We start from the raw sequence: 9373 nt of genomic DNA, 5'->3' as shown, positions 1-9373 counted from the left end.
GTTTCAGGCAATTTAGAGTTGATTGGTTATTTTCGTTTCGGTAAAATTTATTTCACCGAAACGGTTTTAACTTGTTTTTCTATATACATACTAATATATAACTAACTAATACTAATATATAACTAACTACTATCGCATAACTAATATACTTACTAATAGTGTCTATATTATAGATTATAGTGTTAGCGTGTCAATATTATAGTGTTAGTGTCACTATATTATAGTGTTAGTGTCACTATATTATAGTGTTAGTGTCACTATAATATAGTGTCTATATTATAGTGTCTCTCTAGCACCGCCCCTTCCCCTCTAGCACCACCTCTCTAGCTCCTCCCCTTCCTCTCTAGCTCCGCCCCTCCCTCAATCTTTCTGTAATATTTCAGCTGCCCGTTTATATTTGTTCTATAACCCCTCCGCTTTATTGTCTGGAAACCACGGGGGGAAGAAGCCCCCGTGCCCACTCCCTGCACCCTCTCTTGAGTGAGTAACCTATCTGACCGACACAGGTCCTCTAGCCATTAGCCCTATTGTGTGGGACCGCGCCAACTAGTCCTAGCCACGCTAGTACTTGTGACCCTGACTTAGTCCACTGCGCCATCAGTAGCCCTGAAATTCAATGCTTTCTGTGTTGATTTTAAGGGTTTCTGGGTGTGTGGGTTCAAGCCTCACTCACTCCTTACCCTGAACCTCTTCTGTAAAGGAAAGGTTCAGGGCAAAGAGTGAGTGGGGCTTGAACCCACGGCCTCTGGATATGTAGGCAGTGTGTCTACACACTGAGCCATCAGCTGCCTTGCTATGAATGGTCTTCATTCCTTTTTGCAGTAGGCGAATGGTTAGAGTCACAGCCTGGTGAGCCGCAGGTTGCAGGTTCAAGACTTGATCACAGCGGTATGAGCAAGACATTTACAACTGATCCTTTGAGGGCAGACATTAGCTGGGTAAAACTGGTAATATTATCAGTATAGTCTGACTTTTTTTTTTACAACTTACATATTTTAGGAATGTTTTACAAAGCATGTTAAACATGAACAAACACATTAACAGACAGTTGTAAATGATGAACTGTCTTCACTTTACTATAGGGCACATAATAACATGTACTCAGGATTTATAGATACTTTAGGAATGTTTAACAAAGCATATGTTAAACATGAACAAGCTACCAATAGCTTGTATATATTATGTAACATCAGTTACAAATGATTTAATAATCATTTACAGATGTATTATACATGGCTTATTCATGAATAGTTACTAATACCTTTATAGATGATTTGTAACCGTAGTTATAAAGGTTTTAGTAATCATTTACGAATGTCAATGAACAGGTTGTTAATGATTTGTTAATAGTCTACAAACTGCTTATAAACGTTTATAAATGCTTTAGAATGGGTCGTTACAAATGATTTAATAATCTTTTACAGATGTATATAAATGGCTTATTCATGAATAGTTCACTACTTACTAATACTTTACAAATGATTTGTAACTGTAGTTATAAAGGTTTTAGTAATCATTTACGAATGTCAACAAACAGGTTGTTAATGATTTGTTAATAGTCTACAAACTACTTATAAATGCTTTATAACGGGTCATTATTGTAAAGTGCTACCTTGTTTTTGCAATCATTTAAATACAAGAACTGACGAACACCCATAGAAATGCAGCATATTCCATGGTAAGACCGCACATTTCTGAGCATAGCAGACAACAGTTCCACCTGTTCCCCACTGTACGGTTACAATCCGTGACTGTTTGAAAACTGCTCAACAAACTGTGCCAGAGGTAGAACTTAAATAAGTACTGTAGGTATTCAGTGAGTGAAATCCAGGAGCAACTCAAAATGGAAAAAGTGAACGGGGAGATTACCAATTTGTTGTCCATCTCTGCTCTGCCAAGTAGTACAGAGAAAAGATACAGAATTAAAACACAGGCTGCGAAAAGACACCAACAAAACCAGGGCCGACAGCAATCAATGCAGTATTGTGAAACTGCTGACAGAGCAGTGATTGTCACTATTTTGGGAAAGTGCTGATAAATAACATTGGTCATATGCAAATCACACAGTAAATGTATGTATCTTTTTTTTATTGAAATGATGGGGTCAAAACTAGAATCAGTTTATTTAATATTACATCCAACCCTACATTGTGGGTTTTTAATGGTCCATATTACTTCCTTACTATTTGATGTGAAAATGTAGGAAGACTAAGAAGGTCAGGTAATGTTGACCTATTATAGCTGCCTCACAATAATCTACACATCTATTCTAAAATAATTGATTAATTCATAAAATGACTTAAAATCACTAATAAAGAATTCATCTACATTGTCCCCAACAATGTACGTTGATTTGCTCCTGTTGCTTTGATTGAACACTCACAAGTCTGACCATTTTGCTTATCACAGACTTCCATGGACCTCTGTACAGGCTCACGTTTGACCATCATCCCACTGAGGAGCTCATAGTCCAGCTGCTCTCTCTGACTTTCCTATTTGCTTCTCAATGTCCTTGAACACCTCTGGGTCCTCAATGGTTGGAGTAATCTGTGGGGACAGTTTTTAAACCATGTGTTACTGGTAGTAAAGTAACAATCGTTCTTTGAATATTACGAGTGAGATATTGGCTTATGGGAGAGCACCCCGAAGCGTGATCACAAAAGCATTATTTATACACTCCAGAAAATTCCATTGTTAGCCGGCCGCCTCATTCAAGTTAAGTAATTCCTTCTTGCCAATCATGCAAGTAGGATGTTTTGGCGAATAACTTGCTCGTAATACTCAGAACAGAGGTTACGTTTGTAGCCTAACATTCTTTTACCATATCATTCGCTCACGGGAGACTTGATAAACTCCCGTATTGCCAAGACAACTTATCTCGAAGACTCGCCTTGACAGCCTCAAGGGGGAAGGTTATCCCCCTTTTTATCTATAGCTCACACTAAGGACTGCGTGTGCCAGAGGCGGTTCATTCACATTTAGTCTGTAGAACCTGGCAAAAGTTGAGGGAGAAGCCCAACTTTCCGCAGCATAAATATCCTGGACAGTAAGCCCTTTAAACAGGGCCCAGAAAGTAGATGTTTCTCTAGTGGAATGCGCATGGAGCCCTTCGGGTAGTCGTTGGCCTTTACTAGAGTAAGACATTGGATAGCCTCTTCTACCCAGTGGGAAAGTCGCTGCTTAGTTATGGGCTCTCTCTATCGGGGAAGGTGTTGCAATCCTTTCTCCTTCATCGTCTCTGCCAGTCCAGGGATGGAAAGCTCAGGGAGGGTGTGGAGAAAGGATCTTTCCACCCGTAGTGCATCCACGTATTTAATGAGCTTGAACACGTCAGTCTCGCTGACATGGGTCGCTGGATTTTCTCCCCGCCGTCCTGTGTCGTCTGAGGCAGACATTTCCAGCACCAACGGAAATACAGGACGGAATCTGACGGCCTCATGCAGTCCTCCAGCACCCTCCTCCTGTTCCATGGGGCCAGCCGCTGCCATCTCCACGTCAGGTTCGTCCCGAGAGAGAGGCAGGAGGCCGTCGACATTGTCTGCCCATTTAGGTATGGGGGGGAACAGGGTCGAGCTCGTTCTCGTCTGCCTCCATGGATTCAGTGAGAACTGGGTCGTCGGCAAGCTTCGCCAGCTTGCCTAGCATGCGCGCCAGATACCTCACAGGTATATCTGCGTGCACTGCTCACAGAAGCCTGGCGCTTGCAGAGCTCTGGTAGCGTGCTGCAAACCCAGGCATCGAGTATAAGGGGGGGGGGGGGGGTCCTGGCTGATGACGCCAGTCCATCACCTTGGTCCAGCCAATGGAATTGTTTGGAGTGTATAAATAATTCCTCTGTGATCAAGCCAGGGGGCGCTCTCCCATAAGCGAATATTGAAGCGAGTAATGTGATAAAAGAACTTCTGTTTTTCATCCAGTTTGCCCTTTGGAACTTAAAGTACTTCAGACGAACCAATAGGAAACAGATAGAGGAATGACAATCTACCAGAACCACCCTGAGTTTTATCACATTCACAAGTGAAATTGCCCACAAGTCATCAAAAGTAGAATGTAAAACAATTGCACAATGCCAGGAGCCTCCTAATGATGTTCAGTAAAAAAAAAAAAATTACAAATGGATCTTTATTGCTTTTGGAGCACTCATAAATCTACAGTTGGAGTAATACCACATAATCACGGTATGTTAAATTTCCACTGCAATATTGAAGCTCTCACCATGTGGCTTAGACTTTTTAACAATGAAATGGTAACCACTTTAAAGCTGGCATCTGTATGTCATAGGTGAAAACGCAAAAATAGCAAATCTACTAGCTCACAAGGCATCACAATGCAACACCTTGTGAGCTTATAGATGTGCTATTTTCGCTATTCGTTGTATGACAAAATATATAGGGCCTAAGTGGTTAAAACAAGTTCAGTGGGAGCGAGTGAGAGTTGGCTTGTACCTTGTATGGCTTGCCGTTGACCAGCTTGGCTAAAGAGGCGCGGGGGATCTTGCCAGAGCGAGTCTTCGGCAGCCCTGTGACGAACAACACCTTCCTGAAGGCTGCCACCGGCCCAATGGTATCTCTCACCAAACTCACCATCTCTTTTATGATCTCCTCCTCGCTCTTCTTCACATCTGAATCACAAACATAATGTAGATGGTGTATTCAGTACACGCGCACCCATAGAAAACAGCTCTTTAGTTTTTCATACTGTGAGTGAGCACGCTGATACATCTATGAAACTCCATTGACATACTATACTAACTGTACATCTGTGTGCATATATGTTCCTTACCATTCCTGAGGACACAAAGGGCCAATGGGACGTGACCCTTAAGGGTGTCCTCTAGACCGACCACAGCGCAGTCCACAATACCAGGGTGCTGCAGTACAGACTGCAAATACACACAAACACATTATGTACACCAGTGTTGATTTTGACAGCAATTTTGATTTAGCCATATTTTAGTCACTTGAAATGTTTTAGTTTTTGTCTAGTTTTAGTCGACTAAATCTACGGTTGATTTAGTCGACTAAAATGTATTTTGCCGGTGCCTTGTTGGTGTCATAATGGCTGATTTTACACTTGGTTGCATGCTGAAAATAGCGTCGCAGCGGATCTACAGCGTTGTGAGCTTGTAGATCTGATATTTTCAGAGCACAACACCCGAGCGCAACCAAACATAAAATGACTCGTCTTTTAGTTCTACTGGATCTCTTCTCCACTCGTCCCTCGCTAACATTTTAGTCTAGTTTTTATTTGTTGACGAAATTGTCAATATATTTAGTCTTAGTTTTAGTCATCATAGCTTAGTTTTTATTTTGTTTTTATTTCGTTTTCGTCAGTGAGAAAACGTAGCCGCCGAAGACTGATGTACACTGAGAGAGATGATGAAATCAGGACAGCATTTCATCTATTATCTTCGTCCTACCTCCTCAAGTGCCCCGGCAGACAGCCTGTGCCCAGCGACATTGATGACATCATCAGAGCGCGACATGATGTAAAGAAAGCCCTCCTCGTCCACAAAGCCAGCATCCATTGTGTCATAGTAACCCTGGAGACCAAACGGGGAGGAAGGATGACAGCATGAAGCCACTGACCACTTTCAACCTGGTGTGGGGGCGTGTCATTATATGTGATATCTTTAATTTTGTATTTATTTTCTATAAACTAAACAGGGTGTCTTTTGTAAGCATGCAGGTGAACCCATTCAATCCGGGAACGCATATGTGTCACTTTAGATGTCTTTGGCTGTTAAAAAATAGCAGATATACAAGCTCATAGTGCGGCATATACTGCTATGAGCTTGTAGATCTGTTATTTTTTAACAGAAAATCGTGAAAATGTGTGCAAATCTTTGAATATATATATATATATATATATATATATATATACACACACACATTTTAACTCAAAACTTTGCTTCTGGGGGTCTCTGGAACAAAATATTTTGAGATGGGGGAATCCGGACAAATACATCATTTTGTGGGGTCTGGACTCCTTGACATGAAAAGAGTTAGAGAACCACTGATATTATAGCAAAATGTTACGATTTAAAAGACATTTGTAGAATCCCCAGTAGCAAAGATTTGAGTTACAAATGTTAGCTTTAAAATATTCCAAGATTTGCAAAAATGTTCACGATTTATTTTTATAGCAGATCTACAAGCTTGTATATCTATTTGGGCTATTTTTTAATAGCCCAAAGTATAGAATAATGGTTATAGCTACAAAATCTAAAATTACAGTAAATGTGTTTCCTGATGGAATGGGTTAAGCATAAAACAATCATCAAGCATGCAGTCAAAACCTTTCAACACTAGAGGGCCACCTTATACCATGTACTCATAACACTTAAGTATTTCCTTGCTTTATCATGCTAGCCAGTGCTATGAGAACTTGCATAAAGAAATACTCATCTAAGCGCAAGTCATTTCAAAACATGAAACCTGTTTCCATGCAGCCTCATTAGCCCTAGTGTCCCTATTTTGGACCTGTCATTATAGATGAAAATGTACTTATATTCTTTTGAGAATATAGCTTAAGTTATACACAGTGTCTACAAGGTCACAATACATTGTGAGCTTGTAGATCTGCCATTTTCATTGTACGATAGTGTCGGGCTTCTTGCAGATCTATTTGCGCCAACGTACCGGGAACTTGATGAAGTAGAGCTCTCTGTACAGCTCCTGGTTCTTCCACAGTGACAGTGCTGCACCGGGTGGTAGAGGCAATCTGGGAGCCAAGACCACACACACATTAGCTTAAATGACAGTATTTAGTTTAAATCAGTAGTTGTCACACTTTTTCATGTCAATGTCCCCCAAATTGATCAATACATATTTGGCCACGGACCCCCATCTGAAAATATTTTGTGCAAGGGACCACCATGCAAGATTTGTGTTCTTGAAAATGTTTCAAAATGTTTTGATAATAGCAGAACTACAAGCTCACAACGCCTCGTGATGTGATGCGAGCTTGTACATCGGCTATTTTCAAATACAGTAGCTGATGTATATAGGGTTAAAGTTTTTAAACAGATCTCTATGTTTAAAACAAATTTGCCCCCACTTTGAGGACCACTGGTTTAAATAAAATGATTGGTGTAAGTACATAGTGTAAACTTATACCCTTTACACTTTAAACTAATAGTTGAAGTCGGCTGGCTCTGTACTAGGTACGCTGTTTTTCCCTCTCTACACCATATCTCTTCGTTGAATATAGCCGATGTACAAGCTCACAATGCGTTGCGGTTGTGATGGGCTGAATAGGGGTACTAGGGTTCAAGTGGTTAAAATAAATCGTGAACTGTGGTCTCGATAGCTCTCTACATAAAATCATTGACTGAGGCCTTACGACCTTGTTACCCATCAAAACCAGGTACGATTAAGTATATATTAGGCTTGACTCCTGCGGTTGCCCCCATCAGGATAACTATGAACTGAAGAAACCAGCTTGTCAGCCTAACAGACTAGAATGAAGACATACAGACGTCTGGGTGTGGATATTATTACACTAACCCACTGGTTGTCTAGACATAATGCCAGTGTCTGCTGAACCTAACCTCACCTGACCCCGCTAAGAACCTGAATGTGCGTGCGCGCACACACACACACACACAAAGAATAGGGTGTAGGGTAACTGGGCACTCAAGGGCTTTGTTTACACAGGAGCCAACAGCAATTACCTTTTTATGTATCTTGAGCAAGATGGTCTGAAATTTCAATCTCGAGATTTCAATCTCGTCTAGCGAGACTTCCGGTGGGGCGCATTCAAGACAATAACATTGCATACTGTTCATGTATGCAATGTATGAACGTCAGATCTCACCCCAAAACAAAACAACAAAAGCTATCAAAATATGCGATCTAGCGCAAGGCCTATTGGCGGGCGTTTTTAGCTGTGGCGGACCCGGGATGGAGTTATGAAATTTTTCTACTGTACCATTCATCCTAGGATATCATAACATCATAGAAAAGGTAAGAAAACCGTGGTCCAAAATTCCCCTTTAAGAAGCAATGCAAGCCCTGGGCCTTGTACTAAAAAACAATAAAAAGATCTTGAAAAGAAAGTTTTACGGGTTTGAAAATGCCAGAGAGTGTTGACGCTAAGCATAAATGTAGCAAAACCTTAGCATTTAAAAAATAGATTCATGCGGATGTAGCCTAAGGACACCAGTGGATTGTTCTGCTGCTTTATTTAGTTCTTGTCTGATGATGGCTCACTGTGATTGTTCAATGCCTGCAGCAAACACGGGATGTCACTCCCAGTATTGTTGCAGAATGGAGCAGAAAAGGAACAAACAGAGACCTGATGATCCATCATTGTGCTGCTGCCTACGTTTTAACTAAATGAGCTTGTCACACGCCGCTGAGTGCTTTTCATGCAGAAAAGCTACATTTAAAGCACTGAAAATCAAATCCATCAAAAAGGCAAGATAGCCTAATAATTCAATTACGAATTATTTCCTCCGTGGCTAGAAAACGCAAGACATAAAAAGCCGCAACAGGTCGCAAGACTTGCCATTACACATTAACAAAGTGAATACAAGAGTAATATGACTTGCTCACTTTGTTTATTGCGCTCTTTGAATTTATGCTGAGGTCACAGATAAAGGTTTGAATAGACTAGACTCTAGAGAATAGGGCGGAATATAGATTTACCTTCTAATGCTAAGCTATGTTGACAGATAATGGCTCTTTTCGTCTGCAAGAACTAAGTAAGATGTGCTATGCAACACATTTAATAGGTTCTAGATCCATTTCCATATGCTATTGTGATGGCCCCCTGGGGCCTTTGCCAGGATTCTGAGTGCCTAATTGTGTTGCAGGGTGCCGGTTGGAGAGTAGGTGTAATCAGGGGAGTGGGGATACCTAGCCACTGTCTCCAAAAGAGTATAAAGACCTATAGAAACATGAGAGATGTTAAAGATATTTTAATACCTAGCCTGTAGCCTAAACTTAGTTTTTAGATGTAGAGAGAAAAAGTTCCACAAGCCAGATTTGAACCAACAACCTTGTGTTTATGAAACAGCGATTCATCCTCTGCACCACAGAGAAATGTTACCTCAATACTTGGCTCCATTCTCCTATAATTTGAGTAACCTCTGTCCGTTTGTCTGTAGTGGTGTTTGTCTGTAGTGGTGTAGTGGTGAATACCCGGTTCTCCTCAGTGCCTGGAGCAATTGCTCTGATTTTGCACACAGCCATTGACCATTACCATCTGAACTTAAAGGTAGGGTAAGTGATATTTTTTGGTTAAAACAAAAACTATTTTGTTAAAAGGTTAAAATACTATATTCTGATAGTAATCATTGCTATAGAGTGTTTGTTCAGTAACAGGAGTCTCCCCGTCTCTCCAGCTCTTTAATAAACAGAAAATACAT

At 40.8% G+C, this 9373-nt stretch overlaps 1 protein-coding gene across 1 annotated transcript in view; it reads right to left on the bottom strand.

Moving 5' to 3' along the window:
- Positions 1–2109: 2109 nt before the first annotated feature.
- Positions 2110–9373, bottom strand: part of acss3 (acyl-CoA synthetase short chain family member 3) — a 58054-nt gene continuing 50790 nt past the window's right edge. The window contains exons 12-16 of the mRNA XM_084050033.1: positions 6642–6723; positions 5420–5542; positions 4783–4882; positions 4446–4621; positions 2110–2547 (exon numbers count right to left, since the gene is read on the bottom strand). Of these exons, the coding sequence (XP_083906159.1) occupies positions 2464–2547; positions 4446–4621; positions 4783–4882; positions 5420–5542; positions 6642–6723 (565 nt within the window). The 3' untranslated portion in view covers positions 2110–2463. The remainder of the gene's footprint in view (positions 2548–4445; positions 4622–4782; positions 4883–5419; positions 5543–6641; positions 6724–9373) is intronic.

Source organism: Gymnoscopelus microlampas (assembly GCF_963454915.1).
Source record: "Gymnoscopelus microlampas genome assembly, chromosome: 23".
Lineage (NCBI taxonomy): Eukaryota > Metazoa > Chordata > Actinopteri > Myctophiformes > Myctophidae > Gymnoscopelus > Gymnoscopelus microlampas.
This window is presented reverse-complemented; position numbering and strand designations above follow the sequence as displayed.